General features: G+C 36.5%; 1 protein-coding gene across 7 annotated transcripts in view; it reads right to left on the minus strand.

Annotated features, from left to right (window-relative positions):
- The window catches only part of STXBP4 (syntaxin binding protein 4), an 84693-nt gene that overhangs the window by 30838 nt on the left and 30344 nt on the right, over nt 1–23511 (minus strand). For all 7 annotated transcript variants that reach the window (XM_075441045.1, XM_075441046.1, XM_075441047.1 and 4 more), the window contains 4 exons: nt 21329–21505; nt 19156–19272; nt 18584–18633; nt 17254–17387 (listed from right to left, as the gene is read on the minus strand). In XM_075441045.1, the coding sequence (XP_075297160.1) occupies nt 17254–17387; nt 18584–18633; nt 19156–19272; nt 21329–21505 (478 nt within the window). The remainder of the gene's footprint in view (nt 1–17253; nt 17388–18583; nt 18634–19155; nt 19273–21328; nt 21506–23511) is intronic.

Consider the following 23511-nt stretch of genomic DNA (forward strand, 5'->3'; position numbering starts at 1 on the left):
GTTAGCCAAAATACAAGTTCTGAGTATACACATTTAATTAGGGTTAATGCAAAAGAGATTTCTGTAATTCTGTGCAAAAAAGCAAACCAAACCACTTGCTGTTGTATGTGCACCAGACCTGCTGCGGCTGGTCGCAGAGCATGACCGCCTGCCTCCTCGGCTGCGCGATGCCTGCAGCGATAACCGCTGCTGTAAAGCTAACATTACATAAAGCAGAAAGGAGATGAAACCCCAGGGCAAACCATATTTTTCCGGTACTTGATAAAGTGTGGATCTCATCGATATTTATAATTTCCTTGGGTTAACAGGACAAACAAAATGCACCAACTTCGATACTTGGTGGGTTGCACTAAGTAGAAAGATCAGCATCAGCCCAAATTATAAACTTGTATGAAGCGACAGACATTGAAGATTTTGCCTGTTGTTTCCAAGAGAGAACGTACATCCTCTCCCTCAATAAAAGCTGCACGTAGCATGATCAATCAAAGTATGTCCCTAAAGGAGGAAGAGGGAAAATAGAGATATTAGGACAAAGCCTCATTTTACTGGGCAGTTATCAAACCTAGTAACTGTGCAGTAATGTAGTTGGGTGGGTTTTTTCTGGGTTTTTTCCAATAAGTTAGTTAAAAAATATTAAAGCAAAAGAAATGAGATCAGCAGATGAAACTAATAAAAGCAGATACCATAGCATGAATATTCAGTTGACTCAAAACTGACAGTTATTTTCCCAACGTCTATGTGCTGCAGTCCAGATATGTTTTCTTCTTATTATTTTCTGACCAAATTACTCAAATGAAATGAGAGATTTAGAGACTATAGTAAGAATTGTTCAAAAATTTACTGTTCACTAGGATTCTATCTCGATTTGGCCAAAGTGGGACTATTTAGATGCTTCCAGGTAAGTATGTTCTTTAGTGCTTTATTTTAGCCTTAAGGCCAGAGTTTAAAACCCTGCTTCCACTATAAGCAGTCACACAAACATTACTGATGAATTTCAAAAGACTGCTTACGGATAACTGCCTACCGAGGTGGCAAGCTCAGCCCAAAATCTCTTTTGTGAAGCAAAAACTTATTTCCAGCAGCGTTCACAGCTTTGCCACCCACCGTAAAAAGGATGTCTGGCTACAATTTGTTTCCCGTCAGGGCTAAATAATCTCGTGGCTGTACCACTAAACCACCTTGTCTGGAATGAATATGAAATATCAAGCTTAAGGGATGTAATATCTACCTGGAATTCAAAAGCCACATAGTACAAACATTCAGTTCCACAATGAACACATTCTTTGACCAACAACAGAAATAACAACTATTTTTTTACATATCCTTTTACCTAGCTTGACTTTTCCAGTCACACGTATTTTTTTAAGAGCATGAGCTAGCTCAGAACTACCCTCCGTTTACCTCCTGATATTTACATTTAATATTAGATTGTCAAAAATGATGAAGTTTTTTAAGAAATAGGAATTACCTGCCAAAAGTATTTCTGATATACACGATTTGTTACAGGACATTGTAAACAGTTTTATCCATCACTTGATAAGTGAGGTTTTGAATTCTGATCTCTTTTCAATATCCACCAGTTCAGCTCTTATCAACACTCAAATCTTCCCTATGTGGCCTCAATCCTAATGCAAAATTCGTGAGTTAAAATCCCCAGTGCCTCTGGCTCTTCTCTTTGAGCTATCTAGGCAATGCAATGACGGTTGGACTTGATGATCTTAGAGGGCTTTTCCAACCTATGATTCTATGATTCAAAGAGGATGGAAAGCTGAAGATCTGACTTGCTGGTTCTAAGTTATCTGGTTGTGGACTCCCGAGTGCTACTGGTATACGGGAATGTCCCAGGTATGAGACTAGAGGTATCATATGATGTGAGAACAGCAGAACAACTCCTCTGCAAGTTTTGCAATTTGACACAGCTAAAGCAAAAATTTGGGGAGAAACAGCCAGCCTTGTTTGTGGAGTGTATTCAAGAGGAAGCAGGCACAAAATGGCCCTTTATTTTTTGAGGCTGTCAATAATATATGCTGTATTTTGCTGCTTATTTGTGAATTAAGTATAAAAACTCAGATTCAGAAAAACAGCTTTCAGAAGTGAGTACGCACTTCTGGCATTTGCTTGTGTGCCACTCTATTCTTTCGACCATTTCAACTGCTCTTCCCACAAACAAATGTGTTTCATTTTCTGAACAATACTCTGCTAAGGGGACATTCCATTTCTTCCTTTCACACATCAAATTCCATTTTAAAGAAATTGTTCTTTTTCTTTTGTTGTTGGTAATTTAATAAAACAAAGATGGAGCAAGTAGTTTTCAAGTGGAGACATCTGGGAAATACTAGCAACTGAAATTTATGCTAATTTAGAATGTGGTGGCAGATTGGCTTGTCTCCCTTCAGTCTTGCTCCTAGAAACCACGCTTTAAGAAAAACATTTTTCTTCCTTTGGATATTCAGAGCACGGTGAAAGGTGACCTTACGTTTTCCCATTTCCTATTAAGCATAAGATATTGACCCATCTATGTTGGCAAACTAATTAATCTCTTATTAAAACAATTACATCATATCAAGTTACAATTTAGAATGAGAGTTATAAAATAGCTTGCTTCTCGTGCTGAGGGATTGTATGATCAACTTTAAGATCTTTATGGCAATTTTGAAATTACAGACTGTTATAAATCTTTTTCTTCTATTCTAATACTCATCTGTGAATAACTTGGTACAGCTAATTTGAAACAGCATGGATACAACAGAAATTGTGCTGTATAAACAATGGCCAATCAACCGACTAATTTAAGGAAGTAAGAATGACCTCAGTCAGTACATCTGATCAGACATTCCTGTGGACATACTGCTTTCCTACCTAACCAATAAGGAAATCCGAATTTAGAGCAAACTCTGCCCAGCATGTGCACTTAAGTTCTTCAGAAATGAGTGAGAGCTATAGTCAGCCGAGCAATGAGGTTGCTGCTATGTGTCTTCAAGAAAGATAAAGAATTATCTTCCTGAAACATTACTTAAAAAATGTACCTTTTCAGAAGCTGAATATTGGAAATACAACAAAAACACCCAAAACTACATATTTTTCAAATAAAGACTAATATTCTCCTTTCAAATAAAGTTTAGGTACTGTAGAATCCAAGCAATTTAGACTGTTTTTCAAATGATGAGCAAACAGTCTAAGCGATGCTCATTTTTATCCATGGAGGAGGTTAGTAGTGAAAATACAACATAAGCACAACACACTTAACAAGGGCAATAAAATACTTTCTTCTGCTCAGTTGATGGCAATGAAATGTGTACAACCAGTTATACAGACACGGCAGAAGTCACCGGACCTTGCAGCACATACAGTGACATTACTATAAAACATTCTGACTTCTAAAGGGAATGGAAAGAGTACAGCAAATTAAGAACTGAGCTGTTTGCTTCACCAAATAGGAGCTGTTTTCCTAGGGTACACAGGAGAAGATACAGACTTTTGTGAGAACAGGGGAGGTAAATAAGCCACCAGCAACTGACAAAAAAACCCCAACCCATTGACTTTTGGATAAATCCTCCTTTTAGCCCAGAGGTAAAAGAGAAGATTGATGCCACCACCTACTGTCACGGACTAGCATCTGAGCATCTACACCAACTGCAGATGTGAAACTGGGAACATCTTTAAGCATACAAAGAGCAAAAGGAAAACTGCATTTCTTGAAATGCTGACAGGAAAAGAATTCAAGGTACTACTGACCATTACTATTTTTGTAATGTAATCACTTTTCAGAACAAAGCAGTTACTTAACAACTTGCAATGAAAAACATGAGCTTGTTTTTTTGATATGTTTGTAATACAATCAATGTCTCACATTTGGCTCACAATGCCTTTTCACATACCACACATTCAATAGTCAGGAGTTCCACAACTGATTTTAAGGCAGCCAAGATACCATTAAGCAGTATGTCCTTCAACATTATAACTATTTTAGTCACCAATGTAATACATTTGTCTAGTCGTTAGGTCAGGAAAGCGTAAGCCCTGAAAGGTAAAGGGTAATGAAAGCAGAGAGCACTTAAAGACTAGCTCATTCTGACCAAACATTGAACTTTGCATCATCTACTGGCTCACATTATTTGCTCTTTAAAATACATTTAACATACGCATTATCTGACAATTATTTCTGTATTTTTCACCGACACCACTTCTTACGAAAATGTTACTGGTTGTCCAGTGACAATACCTAAGAACGCAGGGACCAACTCCCCAAATTCTTTTGTTTATTGTGGTTGAAGAATCTATGGATAAGGTGGAGGCAATACAGAAAATCAGAAGACTGCAGAATGCAGAAATCTACCTCTTTCACAGGGAAGGCTGCAAAGAAAACAAACAAAAAAAATCATACCAGTGCTCCTTGTCCTCTAGTGGCTCCCATCTGCTTTAGTTTGCCAACTCAGAGATGTCGTGTTTTATTTTAATGATAAAGGCTGCAATAACAGAGTCTCACTTACTGATGCAGCAAGAGAAATAGAGTATCCTAGGATCATACAGGTAGTACTGCTCCCTGACAAGGTCTCAAAAATGGTACGCATGTTCCCCATTACATTTTTTTTAATCTTATCCAGCTTAAAAAAAAAAAAACACAACCCTTCTACGAATGAATTGCAGGCTTTTTTCTACAGTCTTCCAGTATTTACAGTTAACAGGATACTGTCTCTTTGTGATTGGTCAAGACCAAATTATTATTTCCGTTGCTGACTGAATATACTACAATTTGCAATGTAATTTTTGAGGAATACTTGCTTAAGCTAATTTGAAATTCATTTTTTTTATACCTACAAATCTCGAACTGCTGAAGACAGAAAACACATTATTTATTATAAAATCAGATAAATGGTCCATAACTGTGGAATTGTACACATATGCCATGTAGGCTAAAAACCAGTCAAATTCATAGAAATAAGTACTCTCTTGAGAATGTTCTTGCTCTGAATAGGTACAATCCATTTCCAGCCCATAAAAGAATCTGGAATAATACCTTCTTACGCCAGAAATACCAGCCTCTGCGCACAGGGCACTCACCACCAGGACTAGGTAATTAGGAATAGCCTGGAATACTTCACTGTATGGTTCAGCTCTAAATGAGTTATTTTTTTCCTCAGTTTCCCTACTCTCTTCCTCCCCTGATTACTCGCTGTTCCGGAATTTATCCATCTCCTCCTTTCCTTACTGATCAACTTCTCTTGTCACCACCTATCCACCCACTTCCATCACTGTCATCTCACACTGCTCACTGATGCATGTGATATTGTTAAATATAAGTTTAATTAGAAAGCATTCATCGATAACAAATTAAAATGACCGTCTAGAATTGAGCAGAAATTGTCTGAGATTTAAAAAGCAATAGTATTACATGATATGTCTTTCTTTCTAAGTAATATCTTACTTTCTTGCACAGATAATGATGAAATTAAACTGCGCAGGGGGCTGGCATGAACCACCTACAACTGAGAGACACAGAACTACTCTCTGCTGAGCTCATTCCACAGTAAGTACAGACCAAAGTAATACGTCTTCCTTGTGAAGCAAGAATTGTAAAAATATATTAACACAAGGTATCCTTGTAGCCTGTTACAAAAAAACCTGTAGCTACACAAATAAAAGAAGGGTTTTATTTACAGGAAGACATGTGTTTAAAGTCAGAATATTTTAAAAATAAAGTCAAAAGTTCTTAGAAAGTAGGATAGATACCTTTCCTTTTTTCTTATAAATCTGAAGGGAGAAAAAAATCCACTATGTGCCAAAATTAGCATACTTCATTTTACCTTAACTGTAGAGGATTCCAACATAATGCCTGTAGCAACTGTACTAATCCAAGGCAAAATCTCCATCCTTAACTCCCAGTTAATGATACATATGCTTTACGGCATGAGGTAACAGATCTGAGACTTATGCACATTTTGTATCTCATTTAGGTCTCCTTCATAAGCACCAAGCAATTATGTTTGCCTCTTGCAAATTCTCCTTAAAATACGCTTTTGAAAAGCTTCCTATATAATTCTTGGCAATCAACTTTCTCTGTACTTCTTTCCATTTAAATTATCACACTTGTGCACCATACATGCCTAAGTAACTCTGCTAGCCCTCAGCTTCTCACTCCTACCTACTGGAAAAAAGCGAAAAAATGTGACAACTGGAGGCACTGACAGAAAAGCACACCAGCTTCTTAGACAAGATGAGCACTGATAGCTTTAGCATACACTGACATTCGAAACAAAGGTCTGATCATCCTCCGCCTCCCCCCAGCTTTAATCCGGCTCTTTCAGGACACTCACAGTTGTGTAGCCACAGCAAATTAACTCAGCATTAATTGCACAGAAGTATGCACAGCTGCTTTGGTTCAGCTCCATACTGCAATGGTTGCTTTATTTGTCAGCACCTGAAATGATGAGACAGTCGCTCCCCGACTGGTGTGCAGACAATCCTACCCTCAGCGAGCCCTCACCTTACCCGCCGCTCCCGACAACCAGCCGACCACGTCCGAACTGTGCTTGCAAATCAAAAGAGGGATGTCAGCCTCCAGTCAGAGACACCATCTGGGACCGAGACCTCAAGGCTCAGCTCCTGCCTCACCTGTGCATCTCCTCTGAATGTGTGAGCAATTCGCATCTCTGTGCTACAAAATCTGGCAGGTTTTTTCCTCCCCCCTTATGTCAAAACTTCAAACACATTTGGTACATTAAGGATTAATATACCAAAATTCTAAGCATTATGTCAGCAGAAATTAACAGAGGGGCAATTTAGGAAGTATTTACCATCCAGTAAAATTGTTGATTCTGGAGTTTTGACTTCAGTCTCCATAGTTACCAAGTCCAACTTGTATGGGAAGAGCCACAAACGCAATTAATTTTTTTCATAGTGGGGTCACAGTATGAACTAAGCGAGTCCATAGACTTTTAAAGGTCTGCTCATTACTGAAGTCTTCCTTCAGAGATGCTGGAAATTAACCTAACGAGACTGCACTAATCTTGTTAGCACATCTGCTTTTTAAGGTATAATAATATCACTTACTTGTTTTTCATTATTAAAATGTTTTGATTTGAAAGTCAGTACAGACAGTGCCTATTCAAAAGCTGACTCATCTCTTCTCATTAAAGGTAAGTGAATGGAGAGAGACTACATTGCTCTTCTAGCAGCAACAACAGAGTTCTGAAATCTAGGTCACATTAAAGAACTGTCTTGAATACAGGCTTTAGATATTGAATTGTATTTTTCCTTGCTGTGAAACATTGGGAACAACATACATGTTCAATCACCAATAAATTAGCTAGCAACTTGTTAATAATTGCTACTTGAAATATATTTTTAATTTCATCAAGCTATAAAGTTATTCCATCCTTGTTAGTGTCACCTTTTATCTAGCTTCTCTGCTTGTACATAATACAAGTTGTAATGTTCTGATTCTCAGACATCAACTTCAACAAGTGGGGTCTAATTTCTAGGTCCTGTAACAATACCCACAAATAAGACCAGTTAGGTGAAAACAATGTCATTCCTCACATCCAACAAAATGTGGCTTTAGTCCAAGTAAGGAGAGTTTAGGGGTAATTCAGAATTTAAAACCCATTTGTAAACGGACATTTCTTTGAAATGTCACTGAAAAACAAGATTAGAATTTTTGTAAGAGTTTGACTAACTGGATCAAATGTTTGAAATAAATAGAGCGTATTTCAGTGAACACAAAAGCAAAGTACTACGCTAGGTGCAAATAACCAGCTGCACAAATGCAAGCGGGGTATGTCTAGTCAGCCTCTGGTTCGGCAGGAAAGGCTCTGGAAGTACAGCAAAGCCCAAACTCCACACGAGTCAGGAACATGAAGCTGTCGGGGAAAGGGAACACCATCTGGGGACATAAGAGCTGGTGTGCTATGTATTAAAGCAAACAAACTTATTATTCCCTATTTGTCTCCCGCAAAAAGGTCTCAGCTACAGAACTCCATACAATTTTGATGAACTGGAGAGAATTCAGAGAAACGCAAGGGTGATGACATGGAAAAAATGAGCAAACTGGTATCAGTTAGTTTATTTTGGGGAACAGAAAATGGAGTGGAGGCACAATACGGTCTTCAAACATGTTAAAAACTGCCACAAAGAGGAAAGCAGTAGGGTGTTTTCCATAACTAGAGGGATCAAGACAAGTAGTAATGGGCTTAAACTGCAATAAGGAGGATTTAAGCCAAAGGAAAGGCTTTCTAATGGCAAAGATAATTAAGGATGGGAATAGTTAGCCTACAGAAGCCGTGGAATATGCTAGACAAATACCTGTTTGGTTTAATGATGTGGATGCACTGTCTAATTGCTGGGAGTCCTTCCTTGCTGAATCTCCTCTGATTTCTTGGTGGCAAAGTACTACCCGAGTGCTAGTTTTCTAAACTTCTGTGTAAATTACATTACGTACAGACATTTCTTCTGCTTCCCATTTGCAAGGCATTTTTATGTCTTGTGTTCACAGTAAGTTAAAACTATATTTTAAATATATTACGCACCAAACAACTCTTCGCTCATCTCCAAGTATTTATTGTAAACCCAACCCAATCCTGGCCAAAGAAATAGACTTTGCAGTACGTTTTTTTTAGGCTTGTCAGATGGTGCCTGAACTTATACCCCAATAATAATACTAAAACCAAACCAAAACAACAACTAAAACACTGCCAAAGGTGAAAATGTGGAAGTTTTTTTGCTGTCTACTACCTTTCTAATAAACTATTCAACCTTGATTTGGCTTCACCGGCCTTATTTATGTGACATTATAGGCACTGTGCTTAAGTACAGGTATGCACTTAACTATTGCTATTTCAGCAGTGATAATGCTATAGCTCAGCGGTCTCAAACTGTTTTGAGTCAGGCATCACTAACCACCCCACCCTCAAAAATCCTCATAGATTATCATAACAAATCTGGTAATTGAAAGGAATGTAATAACGATAAGTTTCTGTAGACAAGCTGTAAAACACTTATAAGAGTTTTGTGGTTCAGTGGCTGTTGACAAACTTGGAAACCACAGCCATAATTCTAAATTACTTCAAATATTTGGATAACCATGTATTAAAAATTTAATTTGGATCAAGTTCACAGCACCGAAATACAGCATCAAACTTACAGTACCAAAATATAGCAATTACAATAAAAAAAGGCACGAAATTGAAACCGGTAAAACTTTTTCAGAAAACTTTAACAGAGCTTATGTTGGCTGTCTCTGTTCTTAAGTCTGTGCTTCCTCACTAGTCATCCTCCGTTTCTAATGAAGCCTTTAAGAGGTTCAGACAGTGTGAAGGTGCTACCTGACACTGGTCCATGGTCAAGGCACCAACTGACATTTTTGTTCAATGAAAATGGAAAACGCATGGCATAAATGTAACACACAGTAATGATAAAACAGAACAAAAGTATTTTTATAAATCACTAACAAACTTGAGAGTTTTCTAAGAATGCAGAAGAATATTATCTATACTGTAAAAAAAAAAGTATTATTTAACTCAGGAAACTTCTGTTAAATCCTTGCGTTCCCCCCCCCCGAATGAGCGAGCCAGCTGTTTCATGGCTTAAATTTCTCCTTAAAATGGGGATAATAATTTTAATCGAGGTGTATAAATGATGGAAATAAAGCAGATATTAGATTGACAGACTGAAGAATGGACTTGTCTCACAGGTCTACTGCTCCATTTTTAATTTAATATCCGTGCATACTCAATTTAATTTAAATTGGAAATATTTTTTAAATTGTACACTATTACATTTCTCAAGTGGAATGCTTCATTTCTGTTGCAATGAAACATTTTAATATTCTTGGACAGATTTTCCTTTTCGAATTACAGTTCTTGAACACTGTCAAAATTACAACACTTCATTCTTACTTACCATGCAGGCAAAATTGGAAATTTAAATGATTTGCAGAAAATTAAAAGTCTTGCTGCATTAAACAGTTACATAGAGGAAGCTTTTAAATTCTAGACTGCATCCTTATAAAATTGTATTACATACGCCTGAATTTTTTTTCTGAGAATTATAGAGACCATTTTGCCTGTTCTGCAATTTTGAATTTTAGTTTTTCTCAAAGTACCAAAGTTGTTCACCTTTGGGCTTCTCATTGTGATCTGCTTTGCAGTGTATCTAAAGAGTTGCTGATAAGCTATCAATTCTTTTATGAAACATTCTCCTTTTCAGAACAAGGCAAAAAATTAACAATGTCTATAATGCAGGGCAAAAGGGATCCACTTCTCATCTCGTGTATTTGATGTTATGTATTGGAACAATTAAAATTAAGTGAAGGGTTATTCTCAGTTTACATCACTGAAGATGTAAAAGGAAAATTACTAAGTTTTATTTCAATTCCCAAACTATATTCCTGCGTTGCACTAGTAATATTTAATTTTTATTTTTAATTTAATTTTATTTTTTTATTTTAAATTTTATTTATATAAAGAAATACAGGTACTCTGTAATTCAATAAAAATGTTAAAATTTCTTGCTACCTTACGTTTAATTGTTGGACAAACTATTGGTTTGTGCTGTTGCCACTGTTTCTGTATATTGTCACTCACTCACAACGTGTGGTTGACAGCAGGGATCTACAGCCCAGAGCACATGTTGAACTGGAAGGCAACTGATCCTAGTGCCTATAAAGTCTCCTGCTGAGCAGACCTGGAAACCAGAAAACCGCTGCCCCACAGAGACTAAATCAAGTATGTATTCAGCAGCAGCATGAAGCTCCTGTCTTGCTCCATCTTGTCTCGCCCTATGTTGTCTTTACAAAATGAGACTAAGTGAACAAGAAAATTTCAAATTTGAGACAAACTGGGAGATGCTTCTGATACATAAGAAAGAGGTTTCATGTCTCATGTTACCTTCAGAACTCAGTGGAGGGCAGGAAGACATGCTACAGGCATACCTACTCCTGCTCTTGTGTAAGGAAAATTGGATTTTGGACCACTGTTCTTGAGAAATTGACACCATTTGGTATAACGCCACGATGCTACAAGAGGATAGAGTGCCAATATTCTGTGGCAACAGACAGCAGTCCCCATGAGCTCAAAATTCAGCATGAATTCTGCAAGTAGAAGGAGCCACTGATGACCAGGTCATATCCCAAAACTACTAGTAAAGTGATTTATCTCTTTTTTTTTTTTTTTTAATGGCAACTCAGAAAAGATTCAACAATAAAAAGCTCATTTAATAACGTAATATTATTACTTTCTACAAAAATTAAATTACCCTTCACTAAATATTTTTGTTTTGAGGAAAAATTCTTCAACCTTGAGGGACTAGTAAAACTGAAATTTTGGGAGAACTCACCTCTTCTGTGGTTGTTGAAAGTCTCAAAGGAATAACACATTTTCATTTCACCAAATTAGTATTTTCTAATAGAAGTACTGTCTCAGAAAATGTTTAATTGACAAATGCAACCTCTTCATCTTTAAAGCATACAACACCAGTTTTAAGATTTACCTCTTTTGATAGTCAAAAACTGTTAAAAAGGGGACCCGTACAGATAGGTTCAGGATATACATTGTATAATTTAATAGGTCTCTTCTATTTCTGATTTCAGTAATTCACTGAAATATTTATGGCCTTGCCAGAAAAATGAATACACAGAGTTCTCTCTTTAGTTATTATTATGCTGCTCCTTGCCAAGCAGCTCCTCCAGTAAGGAAGAAACGATACATTTCTACTTTATTAGCTGGAAGAATATTAAAGGTATGCTATCCTCCCAACGCAGAATTATCCCCACAAAGACGATCTTGCAGGAAATAATTTTCTCTTTCTGATACTAAAAATATATAAAGACAGCAGCATAAGTTTCATCAAACGCTAGCAGGCAGGCAGTATTCTCGAGGTCAACAGAGGACTCGTATTTTGATAGTCAGTCTCGCAAATGCATCTTTAATATCACTACCCTAATTAACAAACGTCAAGTTAACCAGGGTATGCCTCCTCATGTTACAACTACACCTGAATTCTGATGTACAGACCTAAACCAAAAAGGGCTGCGGGGGGAACAGCCCATGCTTACGTGTCAACTTTTTCAGAACTCTCCTGATGAACTACAGCTAATTATCTGTACAAAATTATAGCACTATTGTTTCTTTAATTTCAAGAACAAAATAGTAACAATATATATGGCATTAATTCTGATGTAATGAACAAACACACTAGGGCTGCAACAAACAAATAAAAGGAATATAAATAGTTAACAATACTAGCTCTTCTCCAAACAGCAAAGTTGTTATTTGTGAAGACTTGCTACTGGAATGGTGTTGGCAATTGAGCATAATACAGTTAGAAAAAAAATAAACTGACGAAATGGATAGATTCCCTATTTCAGCTTTTAATGCCTTAGATGTAAGACTTGGTCTGTGGTCCAAAAAATCAAACGCAACTGAACTATCATCAGGAGAACGAGCGCTAAGGGGTGCTGACAACCAGCAGCTTCCATTGCTTTTTTTTTTTTATAGCTAGTCAGGATACAAGGAAAATGCATGCAAAAACTGGGCAACTGAACTGAACTTCTGTGGGCTCGTCATAACCAAAGGTATAGCGACCACTGTGACTAGCAAGATCAATGTCAGTAAGGTAAGCAGGATTTCTGGAAGCTATGTTAATTTGGAGATCGATTCAGTGAACTTCACCATTGCCATGTGTCAGATCCCAGGCTGACAACAGATTACAGGAACACGATGGGAAAAAATAGTTCAAGATGCACCGCTTGAGTTCCTGCTGAGCAGAGGAGCAGGCTTCATAGCACTTAATGGATAGTGATGACTAGGATTGTATCAACAACAGTAAGATGGCATTTTTGGATAGAAATTTCAGAGGCAGAGTAAGGAAATTAGCAGTCAAAGTACTTGAAAGCTGCATTATGCTAGCACACATTTCAAAATGTCGATTGCCTGCTATTTTATGATGAGATAAGTATGTTCTAGGGTTAATCAGATTTTCGCCATTACAAGTACCAAGTGTATTTCTTTCCTAATTTTGTAATAGAAAAGAAGAAAATGCTTTCTCAATTCTTTTTAGCATGATTTGTGCTATATGGACTACTAAGTACAGCCAGAAACTACTTTTAAATGCTACAGCTCTTTCACTGAGGCATTATTATCCTTTGTACGATGAAAGCAATTTTCTGTATGTCTTCAGGAGATGCTTGTATTCTACAAAGCAGAAAGGCCTCTCAAGATTTAGCTTCTAAAAATAGCTTACAGTCTTTCAAGAAGATGAAGGATGAATCTTTCAAGGGATGAGCTTGATTATTCTGTTTATTACTTTCTTATTTGCATTTCTGGATGTTGAGGATCCTGTAGTAGTAAGCCCTGGAAAACGAGTTGTTTATTCTTAAACAGACTCCTCATCTTAAGAATTGCCAAAGTGACTTCACATAGCTGTCATTCAACCCACTAAGCTCAAAACTGATCTGCAGCATTATCACAAGGCGATGTGTACTTGGAGATTTTCAGGAATACACTGAACTTCTTTAAACCTCTCCCCTCAGGCAAAATGCCATGCTGTTACGGAGGAAGAGGACAGTTTGTGCGGCTAATTCATAAATATGTCATTTTGACCTGGTTGCTAAGGATTATCTTTAAAAAGGGAAGCAGGGTTTTTTTGGAAGAACACTCCACAACATTGTCTTTGCACCTAGACTTTGTTTCATACGTATTGTAAATGAATCAAAAAGGTATTTTGGCTAGGGCTCCTTTACTTTATGTTCTACAAAATGAAGCAAATAATGAAAGAGGAGTTGTATTTAGAAGGTAAAATATATCATGGTGGTTGCCCAGCTATACATTTTTATCCATTTAGCAGTCTCAAAAATATTAACTCCAATTCTCTAAGAATTCATTAACAAATTATTATGTTGTGGACACCATTCCAGTAAACAGGAAAACAGTCAGTTTGCAATGTAATGTCTATTCTACTTCTTTGTTTGATATATGGTATTTACGAAATGCTGCATACACAAGAGCCCCCTTTTTATGACAGCCCCTCTGCAAGAAAATTGAAGATCACATGGGAAACATTTTGTGATCATCTGGCATAGAGGACTGCAGACAGAATGCTATTAGATAGTTACTCTGCCTTAACTACTTCTTTTCTGAGAGAGAGCGAAAGCGAGCGAGGTTTAAAGGTTTAATCTCATACACAAGCTCGTCAGAGCACAAATCTATCTGTAATACTCTCCAAATCAGAATGAACTCAGAAGGATGACGTTCAATCTTTAAATCCTTCTCTGCTGAGCTATTTTTAACTCTCAGGTTCATAAAATGGATCCCTGCTGTGGCTCCAGAGCTTTCTAACATGTATCCTACCTACTCTGAGACAACCACATGTTACAATTCAGTTACATTTAGAACCAAGAGTTTTCCTTGCACGATTTCCTGTGCAGTGTGACAGAACTCTATCATTGTCACTGGTGGAAAAATCAATTATCTCCTCTCCTGGCCACTGTTCTTTTCATTTCCACCAGTAACTCTCATATTCTAGACACTTCTGAACAACTTTTTTATCTTCTTATTTTGCTTTCTTGCCCATAGAGTGAAGTAAATGTTACATAAATAATTCCACATAAGACATCTTTCATATCTTGAAGCATTTCCTCAAAGAATATATTTCTTCCATCCCTTTCCAAATTAATTCCCAAACAATGTAAAAAGGACATTCAAATCTTTGATACAATGATTATTGTCAGCCATAGTTCACCAGCTTTCCTGTAACGTGTCAGGCCATTTCTGTCTTATTTTTGCAAATCACTCCATCTAATCTGGATTAGAAGTGACACGTCTGCTCAACTATAGGTAAATACAAACAAAATATACAATCATTTCAATGATCTGAACCAGGAATAGTATAAAAAGCCACAGTTGTTTCTTAGATTTCCACCTGCATGCTGTTTATTACATTAACTGCTCATGAAATAGCACAAGTTTTACCAATGGGAACATATTTCTCTTAATGACCTGAGGATATACACTTATCTCTAAACAAAACTGCACACTACATTCACTCCCTACAGCAATAAAATCTTCATTAAGATGCTTTGATACATGTTCATGTAAATTCAGCAGAGTAACATTTTGTAAACATTCTGGTATGAAAATAGAGCATTACATTGAGGAAATTCTGCTAGTTCTACATGAGTCTGGAAATCTTCATATTCCTCATTCTGGCATTAATTTTATGCTTTAAGTTTTCCAGGAAAAAATGTACTCTGGAATAACTTCATATTCTAATTATAGTTTGATGAAGGTGCACACTGAACTGACACTGAACCTGTACTGTCCTCCAGCGCTATGAATGATTTATTCTTCCAGTTCACATCCAATTTTAAATAAAAATATCTATCTATCTTAGCTAATGAACTGATATCAGATTTAAAAGCTCTGGAGGATTTGTTTCCTCAAGGGCATTTCCTGACTTCAAAACTCGCATTTAGAAGTCCTTAACAATAATGCCCTGATTTTCTAAAAAATTAGAGAAAAGTTCTCCTTTTGATGTATCCTTCGCATCTTGGAAGAAGGATCTATATCTGTGTGGTTGAAGATATCAATTTATTAAAGCTTATTTTCCAAAATCCTGTTGACTTAGACTGCATTTTGTTTAGAGCCCTTCAAGGTCAATGGAAATATTCCCATTTCAATGAGTTTCGGGTGATATCTTTTGAGACAAGGAAACCCAAGTCTCTAGAATCCCATCTGATGCTTACTTCTGACTTCTTCCTCCTCATGTTTAGATCAAGATGATCTTGAACTACAGAAAGTTGTCAGTATATTGTTTTTGGAAGAGTGATGAATGCCACTAACAGAACAAAAATAACTTTTTAATATTATACTTCTATTTTTCTTTTCATGAGGTCTTTGTTAGATAAAAGCCTGTCAATGCACCCAGAAGTAAAGAGACTGTGTAAAAGGCAAGGGAAAAAGAAGAACAAAACCAAAAAGAAAAATTCAGTCCACTGAGAGATCTCTAAATGATCTGTTCTGCGGCATCAAATCACAGAAGTCTCCAGACTTTACTGCACTCTGCAACAGGTGACTAATTTCAGCTTGCATAGAATTTATCATTTATCAACCCTTACAGAATGGGATGAAATGTATTGTATATCTCTGAATTATGAGGTCTTTTCAGAAATGTCTACCTGCTCCCAGGTTAAACCTCATCATAAATACTTTCTTGATTTATTAAACCACTGTATTCTTATTAAAAGCTAGTAAAAGAATAGTAAACAAAAAACAAATAGAAAATAGAACACAACTCTTCCATAAATGGAAGAAAATTTCAACTGACAATTAACAAAACTACATACATGCTATCAAAAATAACATAAGGAAATACCTGATACATTTTCCTGGAAAAGTATTTACGATTCAAAAATATTCTGTGACTTCATTATAGTTAAAAACACTGATTATTACAAAGATTTATTTAATTTCCTTTTTTGTTCTTTCTTTACTCATTTTCTGTAAAAGTCTCACTGTTATTTATTCCACAAACTTCACTGAATTATAAAATAGACCCAATTTACTTAAATAAGGTCATTATTATCACACCCATTTGACACTAAAAAAATGCATGCAATAAACTATCCTGGGATATCTGCTTAAAGTTAAGAAGGAAATGCACTTACTAAGAAGGGTATTAATAGGGAAAAATACATCTAACTCTAGACAGATACTTGTTTTTCCTCATTCTCCATTCTCTATCAGTCATAGGAAGTACTGACTAAATCTTAAGCACCCAGAATTAATGCAGCTCTGTAATCCTGGAATGCAATGAAAAAATTATACAGTGGACAAATTCTACTGGGTGAAGCACACAGCAGAGAAGTGGTCAGATCACCATATGAAATCAGTTCAATCCTAGGGAAAGGGTCTGACTGTGGGTAGGGCAAGTTTATGTTATTGTAAGGGTTAGGGTTAGAAAAACAAAGAGGCTAGCCCTTAGCAGCAGCAGCAGCCGCCTGTGTCTGCAGGTCTTCCACCACTCTGAGACACACTGGACTCTGCACCCCCTACCTATACCACAGTCCCAAACCAAACAGAACCTCTACTCAGAATCCTTCTTCCACGTTCGGAAAAACAACCCCACATGGTGACTACTGCAACACACTACTCTCAACTAGCAAGCAAGATGCTAAAGCCATGACATTTGATGGAAGAAAGGAAGTATTTATGCGTGTGTATACATGCAGACGCGCACACAAAGACGCACACACTCACTCACAGTCTACTTCCAAAATGGCACGGACGGACTTGGCCAGGTCTCTGGCTTCTGCTGCAAGAGCGGTTGTGACAGTAGGTCCAATCCTTCCCAACCGTGCAAGAAGTGCTTTAGTGGACAATGTTCCTCTTCTGTCACTAACAGAACAAAAAATAAAAGTTTTATTAATTTGCAAATAAATGAAAGTATTTGTAAGGTTATAAAAGAAATGGTTACTTTTAATAAATTGAACTTGTGCTTCTAGATTGGTTTTGGTCTCATTGTACGAACAAAGAAGATTCATACTACCAAACTGATGTGCCTCAGAAGCAGATCTGTCTGGACAATAAAGGCATTAAGGAAGTTCAATTCAAACAATATTCATGTCTCAAAATCTCGTGTCAAAAACTCAGTGCGCATCAGGAAAGTAACTTACTTAAAAGTAATTTTCATGTTAGCATTGAAGAAGGGACACTGCTTTAGCGGACCCAATTCTTATCTCCTACACCGTTAGTGAGTCAGTTTGTCACCTTAGCTTTGTGTTTTGTACTGCAATCCATTTACTAAAATAAAGTCTACTAACTTTATAAAACATGCAACATCACTCTTGTGCAGTGCCAGTGGGAACTGCATTTAATTGATTAGGCTTAGCATATGAGAACACAGATACCTATAATATAATAGTTGATTTGATCCTGCAGATTTTTTTGAAATAAAGTTCCAGCTAGTTTCACTTAAACAGATTTCATTTCCCCGAGAGCTTTATGGAAAAAGATGGCAGGACAGAGACCAAACAACTTTACTGCTACATAAATATTAATGGAAGACTATCAGGGACATATCAGCACAATCATGCTGCTATTCTGAGGGACCAAAGGCTGCTCCACGTCTTGTTGAATATTCCTTGGTACCTTTTTACACAAGAAAAGTAATAAAACTTAAATGGATATAAATGTTATAAATTTCTTTATATGCTACTGGATTAATGATAACGCAAAATTGCTTGGACAAATCTAAAATTATTAAAAAATTATAACCCACTGTTAAGGTTCCTTGCAATTTTAACTAATCCTTAGCACATTATAATTACTTCATGGAAACATCCAGACAGCCACAGCTATGTAATTACTAACTATTTTAATTTAATTCTGAGTTTTTTAATGAAGCTGTATCCTGAAAGCCTAATTTATAATTCATGCCATTCCCTCTCTTCCAATAAAATGACACTCAGAAACATACAGAAAAAAATGTAGGAAAAATAGGTACAAGACAGTTTTTGGAGACTTTGAAACAATAGTAGTTTTTCAGTATTAATATCGCCATTTCAATATTAATAACTATGTCATTTCATTACCTTAAAACTGCCGAGGAAGTAGAGTTATCTGAAAGTATTTCATGCACAACCTGTTGACCATAGTCAAGAAGTTAACAGTTTATAAATGGACACAGTGAAAAACTTATTACCTTGTAATTCGATGTTCTATTTGGGTGTGGGGGATTTGATTTGTAATTAAACAATCTAGTCTCTCCCAGCTAGCAGTGTAAAAGTAAATCCCAAAATATTATAACCCCTTCAAATGAAATAAGTATAACAACATCACTTTATTTGTTTCATAATATTTCAAAATATTATCAAATATTACTTTTTCTGCCTTTTTATCTGGGGAATTTCACAGAAATTGATATCACTGTGAAAAATCACGTGAAAAAATTATCTGATCAGTTTAATTTGTTTAGCATATAGCAAAACATAGAGATTAAGTAAATTCCTACATGGATCTGTACTCTGTTGCACCATCTTTATTTCTAGCAATGAAAGGATCTCTGCCAAGTAATTTACAGTCAATTTACTATGTTTATTCCTCAGAAACATCAACGCAAAACTTTTCCAAATAAAATGTTGCTAGAAATGAAAGGCAAAGTTACCTCTACAAACTGCAGCAATTTTTCAGTAGCCACCTCAAAGGTCTTCCTAGCTGATTCCGATTTCCGCAGCTGGCAGTCGAGCACTGTAACTCTCTTTCTGAGGTCTTGGATGTTATCCTGAGAAAGACATTTTAATGTGAACTGAAACGGACGTCTGATACGTTTAACACACACTCTTTTCTACATCCCTGAAAAACTTCGCTGCTCCTGAGGCAGGTATGCCTGACCTGCGAGTAAATCAGCTTCCAAACTGCAATAGGTTTAGGCAAATGATATAAAGGTAAATTGAAATTGGCAGATAACAACACTGATAGGGCTGAAACTTAAGACAGTTTGAACTGACTCATGAATGGATCAAAAATACCAACCTGAAAGTGATAATATCTGTCAGCAGGGCAGCATAAATAGCCAGGATATGAACAAACGCAGTCCCCTAGCTTGCATCTGTACATCCTTTGGCCAACAGAGTAATTACGGCATAGCTTGGAGAAAATGACCCCCTAGGATTTCTCCGCATGCACTTATATAACCTGTTGATCAGTGTTAGGCATCCTTCTGTGCTTCAGCTACAGAGAATGCGAGCCCCATTAGACCAAGTTCTGGAGGCTCAAGTTTTCAGCTTTAGTCCCTGGTACTGCTCATGTGAGAGGACCATGAGTAAAGTCTTCACATGTATATGGGCATGGTTTAGCTAAGCTGCCTGCTGAACAGACACTCTCCAAAATTAAGAAGATGTCACTAAAAATAAATTTTTACATCACTGTAGATGACCTGTTCTGAAAGCCCACTACCTACTATAAAACGCTTACAACAAACCCACCTAAACCCACTTATTATCTTTACTCGAAGCAAGTAAGTACACACGTTTGTTTGTATACGCTGCACAAAGCAGCAGAATCATGATCCCTCTGAATGTCAAACAATCTGTTGACTAAAACACCTTTCTTTGGTAATCTCACCGTCCACTATTGGAGAAGAAGCTGGTAAGCCCTTAGTGGGACCTCACTCTTTTACACTAAAAAGAGTATGCTATAGAGTTGGTACCTACTTGCTACTGCTTCTTTTGAATAAGAAACACAGAGAATCAAACCTCAACTCATATTTTTGAGTGCTCACTCAGAATTTCAGGAATTCAAGCTAGCACCTCAGAAACAAATCTCTAAGCAAGCAACCTACACACTCTGAATTTCTTAAAGTTTTGATATTTATTCAAGTCCTAGACTACAAACTGTGCTTCAAAAATACCTGACGTGAAAGACTGGGCATCTCATCCAGATGTTCAGAACGAAGAACTTCCACTGTGTGATTCATCTCGTCACACACACTCACAAATGGATGAGAGGAATTCCTCCCTGGGAGCTACACGTACTTGCTATGTCGCTTCTCTGTAAGCTTGTATACCATACAGCTCAGTTTTACCTTTTAATAAATTGTAATATTGAAATAATTCTCACGATGAAACAAGACAACATTTCAGTAGGTTTTCTTCATCAAATCATGTGCACATCCATTTTTCATAAGAAAAACAAGGTAAACACACAAATGTCAACCTGCTTGCACTTGTTCAAACCGTGTGTAGAAAATGGATCTGTTATTATGAGGAAAAATTGAAAAGTGCCTCAAATATTATATTCTTCAGCATGTTTTGAAATGCCTCACTGGAGATGAAGTGTTTCTAAAATATGAGGCTCAATTAAAAAAAAAAAAAATTGGCAGGATACTGTTGGTAGCATTTAAATGATTGTTTTGATTAAATCTAAATTTACTTAAGAACAGTACTGGACTTTATATTGCTATTATTTGCCTAACAGAAACATAAATACGAAGCCCATTTTTACATAAACACAAAAGCATGTAAATATACATATAGCCTTTAAAGACAGTATATCTGCAGTCCAGAAACTACTCCATACTTTAACGCTGAAGATGTGCCATTTTGACCTACAACGCACATATGCTTCTAACTCCCATTTTTCCAGTCCAGAGATATCTGGATAAAGGAGGACTCATACACTTCACATTACCCCCTCCACTATGCATCATTCCAGTTATTGAATAATACAAGACAAACAGTGACCTACTTTAGAAAAGCAGATGAAAAGAAAATGAAAACACGATACATGACAACAGCAAGGAAACCATGGTAACTACGACAGGCGACTGCTTTTCTTACTTTATTTTGGCCAGAATGATCAGTGAGCTGAGCTTTCAGCTCTACAATTTCAGCTTCTAACAGGCGAATTACTTCTTCATAGTCCATCTCCATTCCACGAGCCTGCCTTTGTGCAGCTTCTGCAAGATGAATCCTACTTCGCAGGGCTCTTGTCTCTTCTACAGCTGCCTTGGCTTCCTACAGATCATAGGATTTAACTGAAAGTTACAACTCCAGCTAACAAAGAAGTACAGATTTAGCTCAAAAGTAATGCAGTTGTCATTAGGGCTACCTTTTGGTATTCATGGTTAGATGGTTCAATTGCTAATTTTTAAGTGTATGCTGTTCAAACAAAGAACAGGTATTTACAGAAAGAGATAATTTTCCTAATAAATTAAATCACAAATTCTATGATTACTGTAAATCTAATTGAATGAGAGGTTTTATAGAAACACATCTGGTGCTGTTAATCTGCCCTATCACTTCCATACTAAAAAAGTACTTCAATGAGATGTTATTTCATTTTACTATTATTGCCTGAATTCACACTCAATTCAAAGTTTGCACGCCATGTAGACAGGCTTCTAATGCAAGTATTCAGTTGACATGGTTCTCAAAAATAACTGCTGGGTTTTATTTTTCTGCCTAGTTCCTGCTCTTACATCGTTATCCTGAGTTATCACTGAGGGGTATTATATAAAATTTATATATAAATAGTGTATGGAAAACAGGAAATTAGAAACTACCAGCTTTTTAATTCAGCTACAGCAATCCTTATAGGTTGTAAAATCTGATTTAGAGAAGGATATTACTCAGTTCATTTTACTACTGAATATTTATTCAAATTAACTTTGATTTGTGAATTTAAAAAGGTCAGACTAAAGGTCTGGACAACAGATGAGTTTACACTAGAAAAAACCCAAAACAACTGCTAATCAAAAATTGTAGAAATACAGGCTCACTGGCACCAAAAGCAGTAAATCATATTTCCCCTTAGCATTTTACTAATCTGTGCAAAAATTAACTTTATATGAATTTTCTTAATCATTGAAGTTATAAGCTTTAAATATACAAATTCACAGAGCTAGTAACTCTTTGTACAAATTCCTCAGCTAAGGATACTCAGGTGAATGTCCTGTTCCTAGTTTACCTATTATATCTTGTTATTCTACCTATTTCCTGGTTGGGACTAGAGGGGAAACAGGTAGGGGCAGAGAAGAAACAGACACTAAGAAACCCTAATAAGTAGGAAATAACCTGCTAGAAATTAGACTTGCAATCATTATTTCTGAAAAGCCTAAATGACCAAATAATTTTTTTTTTTTTTTGAGGAAATGTGTTATAATATTTAACACGTGTCATTGTATACATGTTTAGAGAGGTCAGTGAAGCTTACAAAGGTAGATTGAATTCTCTTATTTCCTAACTTAGAACCATTTGTTCTGTGCAATCAATATTCTTCAAGTCAGGTTTTCCTATACTTTGTCATAATGTTTTTTCTGTAACACGATCTATCAATCTCAGTTTCACATGACTTTTAACCTATACACTGTTGATCATTATAAACAACATATATTGATTTCAGGCCGCAAGTAAACTAATCTCAATAACATATATAGGACACCATCTTCCTAGTATTTACAATGGTTTTGCAATATAATACCAATTTGGATAATTGCCAGGGACATTGCGTTCTCTTAGAAAATAGAGCATTACAAGAAGTAACCACACATGCAGCAAACAGCAACATCATTAGTGAATATAGATGACATTGGTGTTATACAGCTTAAGGGTTTCTGTTTTAGGAACACAAGTGATAAGAGATACATTTAAATAAACTTTAATTTGACAGCAAGTACAATGATTTTAATTTTTTTCTTCTTTTGGAAGCACAAAGCATTAGGTAAGCCTATTCTACATGACAATCATCTGCACCTGGAAACAGACTATTCAGAAGCTTATTGCTGCCTGTCTGTCGGTTATTGGGCTAGTTGGTTTTACAGCTGTCTGTTCGCACAGCGCTAAAGGCAGAGCAAGGAGCCATTACAGAAAGCACTCACTGAAAGACCACCAGAATAATCCACCCCTCCTGCAAGCTGCTCAGAGCAGTTCTTTTTCCTAGAAACAATTCAGAGAACACAGGGGCAGGCTTCTAAGAAGTTACAAATCTGCAGAAGTACGGGTCAAACTTACTGCCTCTATCA

Source organism: Opisthocomus hoazin, chromosome 21 (assembly GCF_030867145.1).
Source record: "Opisthocomus hoazin isolate bOpiHoa1 chromosome 21, bOpiHoa1.hap1, whole genome shotgun sequence".
Classification (NCBI taxonomy): domain Eukaryota; kingdom Metazoa; phylum Chordata; class Aves; order Opisthocomiformes; family Opisthocomidae; genus Opisthocomus; species Opisthocomus hoazin.